Below are 21309 nucleotides of genomic sequence, written 5' to 3' on the forward strand. Positions count from 1 at the left end.
AGCTGATTTTAAAAATTAGATTCAGCATATATGGGGACAGTTGCATTTACACAGTCATTATGTTAAGAATTAGTCTGACTAACTAGCAGTTAGCCAAGGAATAAACTGTAATTTCTTAAATTAGGCTAATTTAAATTTTTACACAACTGACGTTAAGTAATGACCAGTCTTAAAAGAAAAAAAATCAATGACAAACTTGTAATACTAGTCTAAGCAGTTTATGCAGCAGGCTCCTGAACATATAACACAGGCAGACTGTGCCAATTTAGAACGGATCATGTGTAAATCTCAAGTGGTCAAACCATGAAATAAGTGTCCTTTATGATGAAAGTATCTGCTATAAGACTAATTAGTAATTTGTAATTTGTTGACTGTGCATTATCAATAACAAATCGGAAAGTGTCTGTGTTAATGTTCAAAAGATCATTTTGTCTAACTCTGTAATACGCATGCATACTCTGTTAGGGTATGTTTAAAAAAAACTCCCATCTAATTTTCTCCTCCAACTTCAAAATTGTCCTACATTGCTGCAGAGGTACCGACCCAGTGTTTACAAAGTGAACATACAAAGAAGGTGAAATGCCCTTTACAAAAAAAGGTAAAACAGCGATGATTTTGAAGTTGGAGGAGAAAATGAGACGGGAGTTTATTGTCCTACCCTAACTGTCTTGAACCGGAATACACAAAGTTCACACAGAGCTAAAGATGAGCATTTGAGATTAAAAAGTATGTAAAAAGTATATAACATTTTTAGAAAATGACTGATCGTTTTACTAGATAAGACCCTTATTCCTCGGCTGAGATGGTTTAGAGCCCTTTAAAGCTGCATTTAAACTGCATTTTGGAAGTTCAAACTCGCAGGCACCATAGAAGTCCATTATATGGACAGAAATCCTGTATTTTTTTCCCTGAAAAAACAATTTCTTTACGACTGAAGAAAGAAAAACATGAACATCTTGGATGACAAGGTGGTGAGTAAATTATCTGTAAATTTTTGTTCTGTAAGTGAACTAATCCTTTATTGAAATTTACTAGCTATTTCTGAGTGAAAATAGTTTTAAAGTAAATCCCACACCAATTTTTTGTTATTGTAGTGAGGTCTCAGCTAACTAGATCCACTAAAAATAGTAAAAACACAGATGATCTAGTTACCTCTTTAGACGTGAGGACATGTCGGGCCAGTTTAACCTTGGCAAAGTTGCCCTTGCCGATGGTCTTCAGCAGTCTGTAATTTCCTATGTGGGGGTATTCATCCACCGTCGGCACCACATTCCGACTACGTGACACACTGGGACGCCCTCCTCCTTTGGCATCAGAGTGAGTCTGACAGAGAGATGGGATATAGGGATCAGAAAAATGTTTCAGACAGTCACACTCGGTTGACACTCAAATTCAACTACATTCTCCCCCTCTTTTGCTTTCACACACACTCACACATGAAGATAAATGTATCAGACTGATTCACAAGAGGAAAATATGGCTACATTCACACAGCCATAGAATATTGCTCAGCCATTTTGGAGTGATGATCACAACCTCTAACTGAAGTGAGTACCTGACAACTGAGGGGTCAAGACCAGATTGGAGTTTGAGCGATATGTGAGGCATGAACAGAACCACAGTTAAAAACTCACATGTATGAAGTCACTGTTGTGCTGTAGAACGCAAAAAGGGTAAAATAAGCACTGAAGCAGCACTTAGTGTGTGTTAAAGGGATAGCTCACCCATTACAGACCCTCATGTCGTTCCAAACCCCTAAGACCTTTGCTCATCTTCAGAACACAAATGAAGATATTTTTAATGAAATCTGAGTGCTTTCTGACCCTGCATATGCAGCAACGCAACTGAGGCCCTGTTTACACTAGTGCGTTTTCATCTACACTGGCATTTTCACTGTGTTTCAGAAACAATCTTCGTCTACACAACCGAAAACGCATGTCACGTGACCATTCAGGCTGCATACATCGTCAAGGATGTCTTATTTAAGTGAAGTAACCACAATAAAATTGACTGTTATTCCTTGGGGTGTAAATATACTGTAAGTTCTTTTTTTACTTTGCAGTTTAATGGTTACTTTTCTTAAATGAGCCTCTGAAATGAGACACAACAAATGAGCATGATGTTATTGTTTACATGGTCGTCAAGGTTATGCAGAGCGAATGTGGGCAGCCATGCCATCATTTTCAAAATTCTCAGTTTTGGTCCATTTACACTGAAACACAACCCCAGAATTTTCAAACTAAAACGGGGTCTGCAGCGTTTTCGAAAGTCTCTGTTTTCAAGCAACAAAAACACTGGAGTAGTGTAAAGAACAGGTGTAACCGGTTGCAAAAGTTATGCTTTTCAAAAGTTATGCTAATCAAACGCATAGCCAAAGATTCGTGACATTTTCATTTTTGTTCTGGGTCCAGTGCTCTGCTGCTACACTGGAGCGCACTCACCACCAACTGGACAGGGGTGGGAATTACAGTTACAATTTACAATAGATCACCCTCGGTGTAATCTGTCAAAGTGACAGACAGCCTTTAGATTTTTCCATCACTGATTAAAAATAATCTGTCAATGACGGACAATTTTCAGGTAATGCGACCTCTGCGCAACACGTGCATGTGATCTCTGACGTAGAACCTGGATGTGCTGTGGCTTGTTTACAAGCAGAGGAATCCACACACATACTTCGTGGTACTCTCGTGAACATACGTCGAAGACTGACCTGAACATGTCAGTTGCGTTACTGTCTATTCAGAAAGCTCTTGGATTTCATCAAAAAGAACTTAATTTGTTTTCCGAAGATGAACAAAGGTCTTACGAGTTTGGAACAACATGAGGGTGAGTAATTAATGAGAGAATTTTCATTTTTGGATAAACTATCCCTTTAAGTACAATTGTTTGACCTTTCCATGTTAGTAAGAAAACTTTCTGTAGTTATGGAAGATATGGGAACAGAAGGGTTTACTACCATCTAAAAGTTCAGGTCTGTAAGGTTCTTTTTAACAAAATTAATATTTTTAATCAGCAAAGATGAAAAGACATTTATGTTCCAAATTAGCATATCAGAATGATTTCTAAAGGATCATGTGATACTGGATGAAGACTGCTGAAAATCCAGCTTTGCCATCACAGGAATAAATAACATTTTAATATATCAAAATTGAAAACAGTCATTTTAAATTATGATAACATTTCACAATATGACTGTTTTTACTGTATTTTTTATCAAATGAATGGAGACTTGGTAAACATAAGAGAGGTTAAAAAAACATTTTAAAACTCTCAAAATTTTAAATGGCAGCATAGTAGCTGTATTTGCTGGTTAGCTAGCAAATGAAGGGAAATGAGACTCAGAGAAACACATACGCATTCAAACTCTGAGTCTGAAGATATGCATATTATGTAATCATCACATGCACCATGTTAATTTATGACTTCCTTCAGCACTGGTTAACATTCTGGATGTCCTTTTATTCTCTGTCCCAGCTTCGACCTTAGACACAGTTATTTTTTTTTTTTTATCATTACTATTATTAATTACTACAGAAGTGGCAGGTCTGAGCAAATGATATAAGACAGACTTGAACCTGCATCGTAAACAGCCCAACTCAAAGGATGTGACAAAGGATGTGCGCAACCAGACTGTTAAAGGGATAGTTGACCCAAAAATAAAAATTCTGTCTTCATTTAATCATCCTCATGTTGTTCCAAAGCTAATGGCTCGGTTGGGTAGTTTTTTTACAGAAATCAATGGTTACCAAAATTGTTTGGTTACTAATATTCTTCAAATTATCTTCATTTGTGCACCCCAGAAGAAAAAAAAAGTCAAACAGGTTTGAAATGGCATGATGCTGCGTAACTGATGACAGAACTTTCATTTTTGGGTGGACCATCTCTTGAATAACGCTTATCAAGCAAAGAAAACAACAGGACAAGAGAAAGGGACCACAGAAATCATCACCACAGAAATTATAAAGCCTTCTAGTGAATAAAAAGTCCTAATCTCATGAGACCTCCCTGCGGATTGGGACGTGTTCCTAAACACCCGACTGTCCGTTAACCCCACCAAATCGTCTCAACTCTCCTGTCCAAATCAGGATTAAATCCCAATTTCCCACGTTACCCCATTATACTGCAGAAACATACAGATCAGATTAGATTAGATTGGATTAGATTACAGTGGATTAGATTAGATTAAATCAGATGGGTCCATCTGCTAAAACCGCATATACACAAACACACACACAAACATGCTATGTGCTTCTCCATGTTTTCCCACTTTCATTTCGTCACGAACATAAGCGTGTTAACATTTACACAAGTAGCATCACATTATCATTTTAATCTCTAACTTCACAGGAGTTTCTCCATTTTGTACTCAAGCTAAACAGAGCTCATTAAAGAGAAAGTTCAATCATCAAGAGGGACCCAGCCAACTCTATGAGCCCTGTGGTGCGATGTGTGTATGTGCGTACGTGCAAACCACAGTTCACATATCCGAGCGCTGTACTTCATGACAGCTCCGTCTTCAAAGACCAACCGATCAAAGTTCAAAGCCATAAATGTAATGCTTGACGTCAGTCCACTAAATTGTGCACACTCAGGAGGTATGTATTTAAATGAAGACGCTCTTTATTTCTTTACCCGTTTCACATGACACCAATTTGGAAAGAGGGGCCGCTCGCAGGAAAGGCATGAGAAACGCTGGCTGGAACAATACAGTAAACCCACACTGTCTGTCTGAATGTGTGTGTTTATAGGTAAGCTGAGCCAAGAGCGGTAGCAAAGGTCAGGGCATGGAAAGCCGGAGATTGACAGTGTGCTGACAGGAACAGAGGGGCAAGGACTTAAGGTATTAGAGGGCATGTGTGCAGGTATGGCAGGGGATTCAGAATTTAGGCCTTGTGTGTGTGCAGTCATATGAGTGCTGATACATACATAAAGCAGAAGTGATATCAGTACATCATTCATAAAGGGCAATGAAACACGCTACAATGTCACAATGCACTTTTACAATGGGACTCTCCTTACTAGCTAATCTTTCTTTCTGAAGCATGAACATCTCACGTGATCTGCCCCACTACATATGTAAACATACTACAAAAAATTGCATTAGTAGAGTCGCGTCAACCCACGAAGTTAAAAAAAACAACCCGCAGCAACTGTGGAAAAAGTAGCCCAATTCCGCGGGGCAACTATGGATTTGGCAACACTTGCGCAGGACTGTCATGTGGAAGTAAACACTGAGTAAATTTGAACAAGTAAGCGATTATGCATTTATTTATAGTGTGATCTGCTGCAGAAGCCAGTGAAATTATGCACAGGTAATATGAAAAATAAAGTAAATAAAGTTATAATACGAGCCCTCATGTTTTGCTTGTACATAGAGTTGCATATCAGATATAATCCCAAATCCAATACTGTGCATTCCTCATGGCAGACATACACAAGTTTTCAAACATTTGGGGTTGGTAAGATTTGTTACCAAATCTCTTAGCACTACATTTATTTGATAAAAAATTAAAAACATTAATATTCTAAAATATTCTTACTATTGTAAATAACAGTTTTACATTTGAATGTATTTTGAAATGTAATTTATTCCTGTGAAGGCAAAGCTGATTTTTCATCAGCCATTACTCTGTGTCACACGATCCTTTAGAAATCATTCTAATATGCCGATTTGCTGCTCAAGAAACATTTTTATCAATTTGAAAACAGTTGTGCTGCTTTATATATTTTTTAAAGATTTTTTGATAAAAAGTTCAAAAGAACAGCATTTATTTGAAAAGATTGTTTTTGTAACAATGTAAAAGTCTTTGCATTCACTTTTGATCAATTTAACGCATCTTTGCTGGAAAAAGTATAGCCAACCCACAAATGTTTGAATGGCAGTGTAGTGGGAAATTAAGGATTGAATTTTTACATTTTCCTTCAGTACTGAAAAGAAATAGTAAAATCTAAAAACAAATCAATTTCAATTAGCATTTACATGTTCTATGAATTGTTTGTGCTTTTAGCTTAGCAACAAGCTAACATCAATCTCTACAGGAGTCAAATGTGATTGTTAGTCAAGTCTTTTGTGAGTGTCACATGAGCAACTTGTGTTGCATGCATGAGTGACCCTTAACTGAGTTGCTGGACTGGACATATAGTGTTTCAAATCAGTCACTTCCAGGTTCCATTTCAGTTCAATTGCTTCCTTAAAGGGATAGTACACTTAAAATGTAAAATTAGGTCAAAACTTAATGGCTAACTTAACCAAAGAAATTGTTTAGAAAAATGCTTTAATATTTTTGGCCAAAGAATGGCAGTCAATGGGGTCCAATGTTGCTTGAATATCTTCATTTTGTCCTCTACACAACAAAGTGAGTCACACAGGTTTGGACCAAAATGAGGGCGAGTAAATGATGGCAGAATTTTCATTTCTGAGTGAACTATCTATTTGTGACCCTGGACCACAAAACCAGTCATAAGTAGTATGGGTATATTTGTAGCAATAGCAAACAATACACTGTATGGGTCAAAATTATACTTTTATGCCAAAAATAATTAGGATATTAAATAAAGATCATGTACCATGAAGATATTTTGTAAATGTCCTATTGTAAATGTATCAATTTTTAATTAATAACATGCAATGCATTTTTTGCACCCTCAGATTCCAGATTTTCAAATAGTTGCATCTCGCCAAATATTTTCTTATCCTAACAAACCATACATCAATGGAGAGCTTATTTATTCATGTAAATTCTCTTTAGAAAGTATTGTTATTTACAATAGTAAGAATATTTTAGAAGTATTTATTTCTCTTTAGAAAGTAACTGCTTACGTAGACCGCAGACAGCCGACGAGGATTTAAACAGAACCAGAAAGTCTGAAAAGGGCTAATTTTTTGTATCTAGAACTATATCCTTTGGCATCAACCTTACTATTAAAGAATCATCTAGGACGAAGGTCAGTCTGGGTTAAATAAAATGCACTTTTTTTGCTCTTTTTCTGGGTCTTTCCCTCGCTCCATATCATCATCTATCTCTCCTTGTAATTACACCCTCCACAGACAGCAGTGAGGATAGGATAATGTTCTCCCTGACAACACGCTGTCTGTGCTGGAATCTTTTTTAGGTTTACTGGGAGTCCTGCTCACTTCAGCGTTGAACCTTAAATACCACCTTCTCCAGCAGCTCTGAGATCCCGAGTTTAACTGACACTGGTTCAGCTCAGCAGGAAGCTGATCAGAAAGCTGCTCTAAATGCTTCATATAGCTACACTGCACAGAATTCTGCGACCAGACCGGGCGTTTATTGACCTGGTTATGAGTTTCATCACTGATCTTTCAAACTTTTCTCAACGGTCTCTTTAAAAGAAAGATGGATGAGTGAACCAGAGGCACCGGGGACCCTATAAATGCTGTAGTAGCTGTAAAGCATGCTCTCTTGTTCTGTTTAAAAACACACATGCACTTGCGCACACAATCCAGCACGTCTTTAAGGAAGCAGTCAGCCGCTGGGTCGTGATTGCAGCGTTACCATGGAGATCTGTTGTTCGTCCTCATGCTATCTTCTCCTTTCTTTACCTTTCTAAAGGACAGCTCCCTTTCCTCCCTTCCTCGTATCTCTCTCTTTCCATTTCCCCCTTTTTACTTTTCTTCATCCTCTCTTTCTCGCTCGCTGTGGCAAAAGTGAAATTGGGCGTAATATTCCGAGTACTGAGAGTGAAGCCCATCTTTGCCTAGAAGAAGAGAAACTCTTTTTCAACACACACACAGATGCGGTCATACACGCCCAGAAAGCGACAGTCACGATGAAGAACTATAAATACTTCACCACCTACACATACACCATCTCTCTCCCTCTCTTTCACACACATACACACACCAGTGTTTTCTACAAAATTAAACCTCACTCTCATAACTGGTTCTAGCTACATACTGTACAAAAGCATACTGTTTCTTCTTGTATATTTCAATGTTTTCTTCATTATAATGCTAGTTATTAAAAAAACTTTTGAATGAGTAACTATTTGTTGTAATATAAACATCCAGACAGGTAACAATTCAAACTGAGCAACTATTCTGGCTGATTCAGTGATTCATTAGATGAAGTCATTATAAAACAAAGTAGGTACAGATATTTTTACTGCAGGGTGATGTAACTGTGATGTAATATCTGATTATAACTGATAAAGGAAAAAAAATGGGCTGGCACTTCTATCCATTGGTTGTTGGTTGGACTTTGGGCCCATTTACTCTTGGTCACGTCATGTGTTTTCTTTGATTAGACAGCTATCAGATCGTGAAAAGACGAGGTGTAAATGCCCTATGAAATGCATTCAAGACAGACTGCAATCCGATCACACAAACCAATTCAAAAGGTGGTTTGAGACACATACCAGATGCAACTGGATAAGTGTGAATGGATCTGGTTGTTGAAGCCACATATGTAAATTTTACTCCTCCCAAAATGGCAAAAAACAAAGGCATATGAGTGAATTATAGCTATACCACAGTGTTATTGCGATCTGCGACATCTTTGAATGTCCAACATTGAAAGGGGCTAAGCAATAAACTCTTTCACTAGTACTTATGATAATGAAATACTAAGGAAAAATGAAACGCAGTGCATATCTGTTGGCCTTGATGTGATCTACATTATCTACTAGGGTTGTCCTCGACTAAAGATTTTTCTGGTCGACTATTAGTCATTCATTTTAAGCCTTAGTCAACTATTATTTGCTTGTTAATTAATAAACAATATAAATCATAATAATGAGCCTTTAACTGCCTACATAGCCTAATAAGTGCCCAAGCACAAAAAAAGTTTGCCACAACGCACCAGCAGATATAATGATTATGAATGTGTCATGGAAAAACAGCAAGAAGGCTGCATTAACGTTTTAATAACTTCTTTATAAACTAGCGCTTTCTTTGTTTTCGGCTTAAGAGATTAATTTGGCGATACTAACTCGTCAGCTCCGCAGTAGTGATGCGCCTGTATGCGTGTTTCATACAGATGACATAATCTGAGAATATTTGTTTTCCATTTTAATTGGTTGAAAGTAGACATTTCACTCTCTATAGATAGGCCTATATTTTTCATGTCTGTAAACCAAGTATACACAGAGTTTCAAAGTTCACAGAGACTGAAACGGATGCAGAAAGCGCATCCTGTTTGTTTTAATTATTTTAAAAAAGCACAACGTTTTGTTGTTATTATGAGTACACACAAATAAACTGAGTCTTTACAGATTCGAAAGATGTATTACCTTTATCTGTATGACCAAAAATGACGGAGTATTTTAAGAGCAAGTAACCGCACCGACGCCTCCATCTGTCACACAGTAAGTGCACTACTGTTCAGTTTCCACACTTTGCAGACACTTGAACAGCGCACATTTTTCTAAGTTAACATTAGATTGAGCTGCCATTTAAAGTTGCTATAGCCATATTTGAGGTCGATGAATGATAGGTGAGCATTTGGATATCTTGCCCGATGTACTATTGCACACAGACAAGCCGTTAATGATCTGTCCATCACAGACTGCTTGCCTTCGCCACTTCCTGTGGAATTTTTTTTTTTCTGTGACTAAGCGATCAATAAAATTTTGGTCAACCAAGCCTCTTCTGGTCAACTAACAGTTAGACAGATAGTTGACTGACATGACCGTCTTACCTTAGACCCGCCCTGACTGAGCTGTGAACAGTCTGCCTCAGACGGCCATTGTGTCAACTCCGGTGCAGGGGAAGACAAGAAAGTCTCTGTTTGAGCGATTGAGGTGTTCTGTTGTTGGATGTAATAATGATTATAGCAGTCATCATTTACTCCAGACATCTGAGCCACTGAAGATGCAGAGGATTAACTTTACTTTCATTTTAAAAGGAAATGCGCCCAGCGATCTACATAAAAGCGTCTATGTTAACATTTCAGATATTTTATTAAAAATATCTTAATTTGTGTTCCGAAGATGAACAAAGGTCTTACGGGTTTGATATGAGGGTGAGTAATTAATGACAGAATTTAAATTTTTGGGTGAATTATCCCTTTAAACGAAGTCCAGCATTAAAATATTTTAACATTAAAAAGTCAAACTAAAATGTAAAAAATGAAACAAATACACAAATGAATTGTTCACAATAAAATCTATAACATTTACAAAAAAGATGAATAGTGGGTTTTTATTTCTTGCCAAGTTTAACTTGTTCATTAAAGAAATCGATTCATAAGAGTTATTCATAACTAAATCATGCTTCGCTAGTCATGCTGAATGTTTGGTTATGCTTGCAGAAGGCAACAATTATGTAATATAAAACTGCTTTGACCTGTTTTTCAGTTCCAGTAGAGGGTGGAATGAAAAATACGGAAGGAAAGAAAGGAAGGAAACAAAGGATTGATAGAAATAAAAGGAATTTAGGGAAGCAAAGAATCAAACGTAAGGAAGTAGGAAGGAAAAAGAGAAATTAAAGCTGGATGAACAGATGGATGGATGGACGGAAAGACACAGAAGCGTTTCATTAACATCACTGCGTTTGGGTGTTTCTCACATCAAACCAGTCAGACGAAACATACAAAGGAAGAGCAGCACGGATGAACTGACGGATGGATGAATGGCGGACAGGGCCTGCAGGTAACACATGGGGCTGTAAATCCCACACTGCCTCTATTTAAAACTAGTCTGGAGGCAGCCAAGGGCACAAACAGAGAGCAGATGGAGTGTCTCTCACTCTCCCTCTTCTTCATCACACCTCTCCCCTCGCTTCTCCAGCTCGTCCTATGTCAGGAAACTGTCAACAGTGAATAAATAATCCTGATATTAATACGCTCTCCCTCAATGAGCAGCAATTCCTCTGGGATGTAAAGCCCCACAGGGTGGCCGGCTCTTTCCGGAGCACTGCAGGGTGCGGTTTACGCCCTTCTGCCCGCATGGAGAGTAGACATCAAACAAATACACCTCTAGTGACTGTTTACCTGAGCTGAGCTTGAAAAACACGTACAGAAAAAGCCTAAGAGCGAAAAGAGAGTGTGCTACCAAAGGGTAACCTGTAGGGAGCTGAGAAAAAATAAATGGTGGGAGAAATTCTGAATCGATTCTAAACACTTCAGATACTGAAAGCACTTTTTGTTTATTGCTTGATTACAAGACGGGAATCACTAGATAGTGAGGTGCCTGAAACCTTTAACATCATAAAGGTATAAAGCAGTCATGCTTGAATTCGCCACATGAAACGAAAGCACAAACACTAAAAAAAAGGTGCTGAGCTACAAACAAATCAGTTCACAAAAAACAAGCATCAACTGTCTCTCCTTCACACACACACACCTACATGACGTCAAGCTACTGAAATCAGAGAGAAGGCCTCGGCACTCCCTTCAGTCAACTTCACACCCAGTGCAACTGGAAAGGCCTGTTTACACACAGACACACACACACACAGAGCGTTTTAGACTCTGGACTCGATCTCAACATGGTGACTCCATGCTCGGCGTCGTAAAAAATGCAAAGCCGTCTGTAAATGTGAGCCCTGTTCGAGCTGCTGAAGGTCAGGGAGCTAAACAGGGTTTATAGTCCGCTGTGTTCACAGTCTCATATTAAGCTCAATCTTCAGCCGCCCAACCTCATGTTCCCAAACTTTGCACTTTCTGACAGTATTCAAATTCCTCCCCCTAAAAGGTAAATCTGGTCTTTTGTTTTTTTAGGATTATTTCATTTGTTTGGGTGTGGCAGTTTCACAGATATGTCAACGGAAAAGTTAAACTCAGCTCAGAGGATGAGATGATTGCCATCTTTGAATATTTCCAACAGTATAATATTTCTACTGCCTTACCCATACTATATTCTACAAAACTGCCAAATGAATAAAGAGAATAGAATAAATAAACATTTACAGAGGTCAACCTAATGATGCCTATCCCAGTGATCAAGGTAGTTCGGAAAAACAAATAAATGAACAATTATCTGGCCAACAGTTTCGTAACCTTCTATTATTGCAGCAATAAAATAAGTACACTACTAAATACAACTACCACATAATGTAGAAATGAAATGAATGTTCATTACTAAAACAAACAGTGTCTAAACACAGGTTGTGGCATGGGCAGGTATGTTGTTGACGCCCACTTGACTGGTTTATTGCGCATGCAATTGAATTTACTCACCTGTTGCACACTGAATGCAACCAAGAGTTACATTGGAATGAAGCCTGCAAAGGAGGCTGTGATTTCATGTCTTTGGGCACTTTCACATTCAGGCTTTTTGTGACTTGATCATGGAGTTTTTGTTTGATTGGTGTGAAATTTTCACCATATCAAGAGAGACTTTGAGGCAGCTTTGCTTAATGTGAATAACAGTACGGTTTGCTTTTGGTATGAAACTAATCCAGTCAGGAAGTGAATCACTATTGATCATCTAGGTTTTATGACAGTGCGGTTACCACATAAAAATGAACGTGGGATGTCTGTGGACAAAGAAAGAAATGTCATATTTAGTAGCGATATGGTCAAAGTGTCTTTATAGGTAACCACTGCACTCGGTGACAATTATAGTAGCTATTTTATATGTACGCAATAGGCAAACAAAGACTAAAATCTCTAAAACTACACTACCAATCAAAAGTTTTTAAATGGTAAGATTTTTAAAGAAGTCTCTTTTGCTCAGCAAGCCTGCATTTATTTGATCCAAAGTACAGCAAAAAACAGAAAATTTTTTAATTATTTTTACTATTTAAAATAACTGTTTTCTAAATGAATACATTTTAAAATGTAATTTATTCCTGTGATTTCAATACTGAGTTTTAACATCATTACTCCAGTCACATGATCCTTTAGAAATCTTTTTAATATTCTGAATTATTATTATTATTATTATGTTGAAAACAGCTAAGTAGAATTTTTTCAGGTTTCTTTGATGAATAAAACGTTCAGAAGAACAGCATTTATCTGAAATAGAAATCTTTTGCAACATTAAATAACAATAAATAAATAGTTTTATCATCACTTTTGATAAATTTAAAGCAACCCTGCTAAATAAAAGTAAAATATTAATTTCTACAATTTCTTTCCCCCCTCCAAAATACATAAATAAACAAATATACTGACTCCAAGCTTTTGAACAATCTAGTGTTTAATGTTACAAAAGCTTTTTATTTCAGATAAATGCTGATCTTTGGAGCTAAAAATCCTGAAAAAATGTATTCAACTGTAAATATTGATGGTAATAATAATAACAATAAATGTTTCTTGCACAGCAAATCAGCATATTAGAATGATTTCTGAAGGATCATGTGACACTGAAGACTGGAGTAATGATGCTGAAAATTCAGCTTTGAAATCACAGGAATAAATTACATTTTAAAATATATTCAAATAGAAAACAGTTATTTTAAATAGTAAACATTTTTCAACATTTTACCGTTTTTGCTGTACTTTGGATCAAAGAAATGCAGGCTTGGTGAGCAGATGAGGCTTCTATAAAAAACATTACAAATCTTACTGTTCAAAAACTTTTGACTGGTAGTGTATTTCAATCAAATCTGCCAACGGAGCAAATGAGCATGTGTTTCACCGTAAAAACACAGACATGCCTTTAGCAAGAAGGCAATACTTTCTTTTCTAGAGTTGCCATATTGAATGTTATGCTTTCTTTCATTCATTTTTCAATGAGCGGTCCATCTCCTCCTATTTATACTGCCTGTGATAAGGTCTGAGTATAACAAAGGAGATTTTATTTTCATTAAGTAAAGTAAAGGTCATCAGATCTGCTGATCAACCTCACCAATAATTTGGCAGCATCCCCCAATAATCACTAAAAATAGTTCTCTGTACTTAGGAGCTGTTAAGCTTCAGTGGTTGGTGATTGATAATCCACAGCTCCAGCATTAATAAAGAAACTATTTTGTGAATTCATCACATTCATAAATGAAAAAACCCCTCACTATTTCTGCTTTTAGTCCAAAAGCTGCTATTAACTGTTAAATCGATTGACTTCCAGCCCAGTTCATTTGCTCATATCACTATATAAATGAATTAGAACATATTTGAGAAGACACAGCAAGACACTCTAATGTGGTCAAATCACTGTATTGTGGGGCTTCCCTGCAGCTATATAAGGCTTCAGGAACTGAATGAGAGCCATTTCCACAGAACTGATTACATGCTGATGGTCTAGTAATTTATCAGTAATGACAGTGAGTCTAACGTCATGCCGTCCACCCCTTGAGATTAAACCACACCTAATCCCTCCGTAGAGTCTGAGAACATGTGGATGCCGTTCGATATCTTGTGGTGACTTAAAATACTGTAGAAATGTTTTTATGTCTCATCTTAGAGAACCAACATTTTGAGTTCACAAAGACTGACGATGAAAAATACAGCAAGTTACTAAGATGGCACCCATACTTTATGGCTTTATAACCTGCTCTTTCACCTGCACTTTCCTATTCTTCTCTATGTCAACACTGGCTTTTGTTTGTGTATAAAAACATGGATAAAACTGAAAACCAAGTGTGGGAAAGGATGTGTTTATAGAAACCACATCTAAAAGAAGTTTTTATTTTCCTAAGTGATGATAGAGGCAGGGGAGTCATTAGATATTTACTATTTATGATATTGTAATCTATCAGAATTGAAACATTCAGAGTTATGTTCCATTCCAGATGAAACAACAACAAGAGATGCTAAAATGACAAGATGATGCCATCTTAAAGCAGCATTTGCACATGATATATAAATCCAGGAATTACTATAATCTGTCACTTGCCAGCCATCCTTACAGATGACATGATGATGGATTGTTTATATCTAAGCATCTCAAAAGATTACATACCTGCAGTGCTATCTAGTCCTTGCAGATCAGCTTTGACTGACTGGATAATATCAGGATTACTACTTTTTCCACATACATAACAAACTGCTGGCATTAAAAAAAAAAAAAAAAAAAAAAAAAAAAAAAAAGGTTTTTATTCCGGTGAAATGATCTGCCTAGTGGAGCGAGAAGTGCTAATGGAGTAAATCACTGCAGTGGAAAACTGCGAGTCTTTGAGACTGATCAGGGTCAACGGACCCGACAGAGATCTGTGCTACTATGGAGGATGTCCAAACAAAGCACACCAGACTGAACAGCACAGAACACATTTTGAGGACTTCGCCAAGATGTGAGCTGTAAAACCAGGCAGGTGCAAAGACATTTCAGGCAAAAAATCATTTGTTCATTTTGCATTTAGAGAGATTTACTCATTTACTCATCTTCATTGCGTTCCAAACCTATGCACAAAAGAAGATATTTTCAAGAGCTGTTTTCTTCCCATACAATAGAAGTAAATAACACTGGACACAATTGACTTCCAATGTACGAACAAAAAGTCATAAGTAGCACAGGTATATTTGTAGCAACAGCCAAAAATACACTGTGTGGGTCAAAATTATCAATTTTTATTTAATGCCAAAAATCACTAGGATATTAAGTAAAGCTCATGTTCCATTAATTTTTGATTAGTAATATCAATGCAACGCTAAGAATTTCATTTGGACAACTTTAAATGCAATTTTCTCAATATTTTTTTGCACCATCAGATTCCAGATTTTCAAATAGTTGTATATCGGCCAAATATTGTCCTATCCTAACAAACCATACATCAATGGAAAGCTTATTCAGCTTTCAGATGATGTATAAATCTCAAATCTCAATGACTGGTTTTGTGGTCCAGGGTCACAAATAGTGACATTACAGACTAGTAATAAGGTTTCAATCATAAAACTTCAATAAGTGGCTGGTTACCATAGGCCAGCCAAAACACCTCATCAATAGCTTCACAAAACTTTAAAATCAACATGAAACTTCATTAGCAATGTGGCATATTTCCAAGTGACACAGCATATTCAAGTTGGTGCGCCATAATAGAATTAAACGGACAGTTTACCCAAAAATGAAAATTCTGTCATTAATTCTTTGACAATATCCGAGAGCTTTTTGGCCCTGCATATACAGCAATGCAACTGACAAGGCCCAGAAAGACAGTAAGGTAAAGCTGTTGAATAAAGTCGTTATTTTTGCTTTCTTTGCGCACAAAATGTATTCTAGTAGCTTCATAAAACTACGGTTTAATCACTGATGTCACATGGACTATTTTAATGATGTCCTTAATACCTTTCTGGGCCTTGAATGTGTCATTTGCGTTGCTGTCTATGCAGGGTCAGAAAGCTCTCAGATTTCATTAAAAAATATCTTAATTTGTGTTCCGAAGATGAATGAAGGTCTTACGGGTTTGGAACGAGGGTGAGTAATTAATGACAGAACTTTCATTTGTAATTGATTGTGAAGGAGGCCTGAAACAATGCAGGCACCGCTTTTGAGTGGGACTTTTGGATGGGATGTGGAAAACGAAGGTCAAGGTCACCCTCAAGAGCATCTTGATGTATCCCAATGACAGTTTCTTGAATAATACAGCCAAAAATGTGCAAGTGTTGTCTGTACCTTTTAGTGGTTGACCGATATATCTCACCAATGCTGACATATTGACTAGTATTTGGGATTTTTTAAATATAGGCATCACCAATTTGTTTCTGTTTGGACCAATAAGGTTTTTTATTTTGGACAATGCTGAAAACACCAGTGCCTGAGCGCAGATGCACAGAAGCTCCAATTCTATATCTTTTACCATCTTTGTTTAACAGCTCTGTCTAATAAATTATTAGTAAATGTGAGTCTTTGAATGTGAATAAATAAAACACTACAATAGGATTACAGAATCAAGCTCAAATTATGTCATTGATTCATTTTCAGACGATTTACTTCTAATTTACTTCTATTTTGTAAAATAAATATATATTTAATTGCAGCATGTGCTATTTACTATCTTTAAATCAACCAGTGTGACATCATATACTGTATATAGGCCTTATATTGGCGCTCCTGCTTTCATATCGGCATTGGCCGATAAAAAAAATCTTTATAAATCTATGAGAAGCTTTATTACATTAGCATTGAACTACTGCATTATCCAGCAAATGCCTAAACCAAAGCCTATACAGCTATGTGGCTATTAGTTAAAATTGCCTGGCCCACACGCAGCTTGAGACAGCAACTACATTTTGAAAAACATTTTCCCATTAGAACAACGTGCACTGATTAATTGCGCACAATGTGACCAAAAATCATTTCTTAAAGAAGCAAATAAAGCCCGGTTGGATTGTATGTTAACTTCACAGACACAGAGTTCATAAACCACATAAAATATTGCTAAAACATCAGAACGCAAAGGTCAGAGGATGAGAAACAGGTGAAGGCCCTTTCTCTCTCTCTCTCTCTAAATCTGTGTTAGTGGGGTCTGGGATTTCAGGGATCTGTAACACAAGCCTGTGGTGTCAGGTCACAGTATCAGCAAGGTGACACACTGAGTTACTGAGGACAAGGAAACCCTGTGTTAACACTTATTGGGGTGGTGTGCTTTTCAGACATGGACACCATAAAGCTGGAGAACAGAGTCACAGGCCGAATAGGCCTCAATTCAGACTGAACATGGAAAGTTACACAGAAAAAAATCATGTTTGTGATCCATGTATTTTAAAATGATGAAACAGCAGAGTGAGTGACAGATAAAACTCCCAAAGATGCAAAACACAGTCCAAGTCATAAACATAAACACAATGTTCCAAGCCCAATCTTTTTTATGCAAAGCATCTTTCCCTGTGAACCATCCCAATGGATAATGCAAAATAATAACACATTTTCATACCTCTCCTCCTACATAGCAGGCTGAAACTCACCCACGACCTCACTAGTATGATTAACACCAATGATTCACTCCTCACACTCTTCCTCTGCTAAAACAGACACACTCTGAAGAAGAGGTTAGAGATCTCAGAGAGGGCATCCGGAGATCTGGACAAGGATATAAAGTCCTTCCCTTTTCATTAAGCCACTTAACAGAAAACACACACGTTAGTGCTGCCTGTATTGTATGAAGCTCAGTCAGCATTAGTCACACTGGCATGAGTTATTAATGAGCACTGAATCTGTCCTCCTCCTCCTCACTCTGAATGGCTCAATTTTCCGTCCTCTGGCACCCGCACAGCAATCTGTGCCTTATCACATTGAGAGGGGCAAGGCTGGCTATTCTCACTGCCTGTGGTCTTCATGCCTCCCAAATCCAACGCACTACCTGTTAACTGATTTTCCCTATAGACTAGTGGTTCTCAACCTGTTTGAACATTTGAATTCCCATCTCTCTTTTTTTTTAAATTTACAGAAATTAGGAGTGCCCATAGATTATTTACACTAATTACACTTAATCGTGAATTGTAATTGTTTTAACTCATTTTAAAGCTTCCTTGGAAGTCTGCTTTTTTTTCTAGAAATTATCAGTAGCTGCACATTAATTTAAGCAATCAGAATTAAAATTAAAATTATGAAATTGTTGAATTTGGACTTGATTTTTAGCTTATCTTATTAAAGCTTGTTTTAACATTTTAAGTCATCTTGGAAGTTTGCTTTATTAATTACAGAAATTAGAAGAGCCCACAAAATTATATATATAAATTCAAATTAAAATACAACTGTTGAATTCCAGAAGATAAGACGTGAATTAAAATAAGAAATAACTTGATTTTTAATGGGTTTAGCTTATTTTAAAGCTTGTTTTGCTTTATTTTAAATCAAGACATTTAAATCATATTGAGAGGCCTCCTTGGGAATTATCTGTAGGCGCACTTTAAAATAAGAAACTGAAACAATTAGAATTAACCTTAAAATAATTAAAATGTTGAATTTCAGAAGTTTGAGGGTAATTTAAAATGGAAAAAACACTTGATTTTTAGTTTAGCTTTTTACTGCTTGTTTTATTTTAAAACATTTTAAGTCACATTGGAAGTCTGCTTTATTAATTTACAGAAATTACAGCCCACAGATTAAAATAAGAAAAATTATAATTCAAATTAAATACAATTGTTGAATTCCAGAAGTTAAAAGGTGAATTAAAATAGGAAATAATTTGATTATTTTAATGGTTTTAGCTTATTTTAAAGCTTGTTTTGTTTTATTTTAGATTATTTAAAGTCATCTTGAGGACTCCTTTGAAAGTCTGCTTTTTTTAATAATAACATTTTTTTTTATTTTTTTTAAATAACATGCAAAATCAAAAATAATTGAAATATTGAATTCCAGAAGTTTAGAGGTGAATTACAATAAGATATTTCTTCATAGTTTAAAGCTCATTTTGCCTAATTTTAAAATATTTAAATCATCTTGAGGACCCATTGGATGTTTGCTAAGGCTCTGCAGTGGGCCCCGGCCCTTGGGTTAAGAACCACTGCTATAGATGCATCTAGACTCCTTTGTTAACTTCATCATTGAACATTGCCTATTATTACAAGGAATAGATAAGATTTTCAGTTTATCGTTTGAACAAATGACTTGCAATAAAGACATGGTCAAATTAGCCATTTACAACTTCTACAGAGAGGAACATGAAAGTAGCCTTGACAAGCCTATCAATTAACAGTTATGGGAAGTCACGTTGAGTCAGGGAAACTCTTCCTGAACTAACTTGTTTTTTTTTCTTCTTCCTTCCAGTCACCTGTCTTTTAGCCCAACAAGCTTGAGTGAAATACAGTTCAATAGAACAGCAAGCATGACGTCATTCCCAACAACAAAAACACACATTCATCTGTACTGGTTTCTGTGCGGTCAGAGTGAAGATATGTCTCACCTGGCTGGATGAATTCTCTATAACACCTACTCCTTGAGGCCGGGTTGACATTTTCGCCCAGGGGTTCTCAAAAACAGGGCCAAAGGGGGAAATATAAATGGAAATTCGTTTTCAGTGGTTGACAAGCATTTATAAGCTTGTCGTTAGAGGCTATTCGTCTGTTCTGACAGAAGTAATCAGTGTTGCTAGCTAGCCTGAACTAGCCACGCAGACAGAGATCAACAAGTTGAAGCCCAACATCAGTCCATATGTGGAGAAAAAAACTTGTTTTGAAGTCTCCAGTTGAAAATAAACAGCAGGTCCTTGAGAAGGATTTATGAAGAATTTGAAGTCTTCTCGAGGAGACTAACATGGAGCTCGCTTACATTTATATTTGCTTCCCAGAGTTTAAAAACCATTCATACCCTCCCGGGTCTTAAAAATGACAGTCATAGAGAACGAGGACACGAAAAGCGAAAGGGTCTCTCAGCGAGCGATATGAGGTGTTAGGCCAACCAAAAAAAAAAATCACAATTTTACCGACCTTCAAAAACAAGTGTCAACAAAAGGTGAAAATACCTCAACCGTCAGTTGAGATAAACGAAACAAACGGCGCTTGACTGAACACGGATGTGAAGAAAAACACCCGTGAGTGCCAATAATGAAGGACTGGCAAACGTACGATGGATTTCAAAAAATGATCAATCCCGAAAAAACCCTTAATGAGCCTCGAAACCGTCTTCCGCCACTCACTGGATCCCGGTGACAAACGCTTCTTGAATGAAAGGAAACGTCTGAGGGCTCGCGTCCAAAGACGAACATCCACAGTCAGGTAGTAAAATCCATGATTGGCTTCGGGGCTGTGGTGAAACGGGTTTCCGTGGAGGCGGATCGGTGTCGTACTGCGGCCGAGCTGCTCAAACGCTCGTGCCTGATACCGGAACAAGCGCGAAAGGCAACATGGCCGATCTCCGGAGCGAGCGGAGGGGGGCAGAACGGGGAGGGGCGGCGGCGGATCCGTGCGCGGATACTCTAGGCGTCAGTCGGTGCTCGCATACTGCGGTATTGGCGGCCGTAACGGCGACTGTAGACGTGGGGTGACATCATGCGGTCGTTGTTACCGTGGAGATTTTGAAATTGAGCAGATGCCTGGACACAGGAAACAGCATCTGTGTGCCTGACCTGCTATGTGATTGTATGAGAAGTGTTCAAATAACTAAAGAAAAGAGGCTTTTTGGATTTTCAAAGAACGTTTAATTTTGAATATGTTTGCTTGAACAGTATTTACAGCTAGAATTATAATTTTACAGCCATCTAAAAAAAAAAAAAAATCTTAGTCTAAAAGGCGGCATGTATATACAAAACAGACACCACAAAGCTTTCACAGATCCCTTAATGGTGTATGAATCAGAAAATGGCTCCATCTTTGACAGATAAAAGAAAAATTCAACCCAAAATTATAAACCTGTCATTGTTTAATCACCCTTGGTTTAATCCTAATCCAAATTAAATTGTGGAATACAAAAGGAGAGTTTTTGAAGGAAAAAAAGTGCTTGTGCACTATATTCCATGTGTTCTGAAGCCATACAAAAGCTTTCTGAGAGAAACAAAATTATATTTATATAATTTATATGTCTGTTTGT

General features: G+C 37.1%; 1 protein-coding gene across 9 annotated transcripts in view; it reads right to left on the minus strand.

Moving 5' to 3' along the window:
• The window catches only part of mark2b (MAP/microtubule affinity-regulating kinase 2b), a 58012-nt gene extending 37366 nt beyond the window's left edge, over positions 1-20646 (minus strand). For 5 of the 9 annotated variants that reach the window (XM_051113957.1, XM_051113960.1, XM_051113956.1 and 2 more), the window contains exons 1-2: positions 19688-20646; positions 1153-1323 (exon numbers count right to left, since the gene is read on the minus strand). In XM_051113957.1, the coding sequence (XP_050969914.1) occupies positions 1153-1323; positions 19688-19738 (222 nt within the window). In that variant the 5' untranslated portion in view covers positions 19739-20646. The remainder of the gene's footprint in view (positions 1-1152; positions 1324-19687) is intronic. The other 4 variants (XM_051113955.1, XM_051113962.1, XM_051113961.1 and 1 more) reach the window with 1 other exon arrangement.
• Positions 20647-21309: the final 663 nt, after the last annotated feature.

The sequence above is a fragment of the Labeo rohita genome, chromosome 7, assembly GCF_022985175.1.
Source record: "Labeo rohita strain BAU-BD-2019 chromosome 7, IGBB_LRoh.1.0, whole genome shotgun sequence".
NCBI lineage: Eukaryota > Metazoa > Chordata > Actinopteri > Cypriniformes > Cyprinidae > Labeo > Labeo rohita.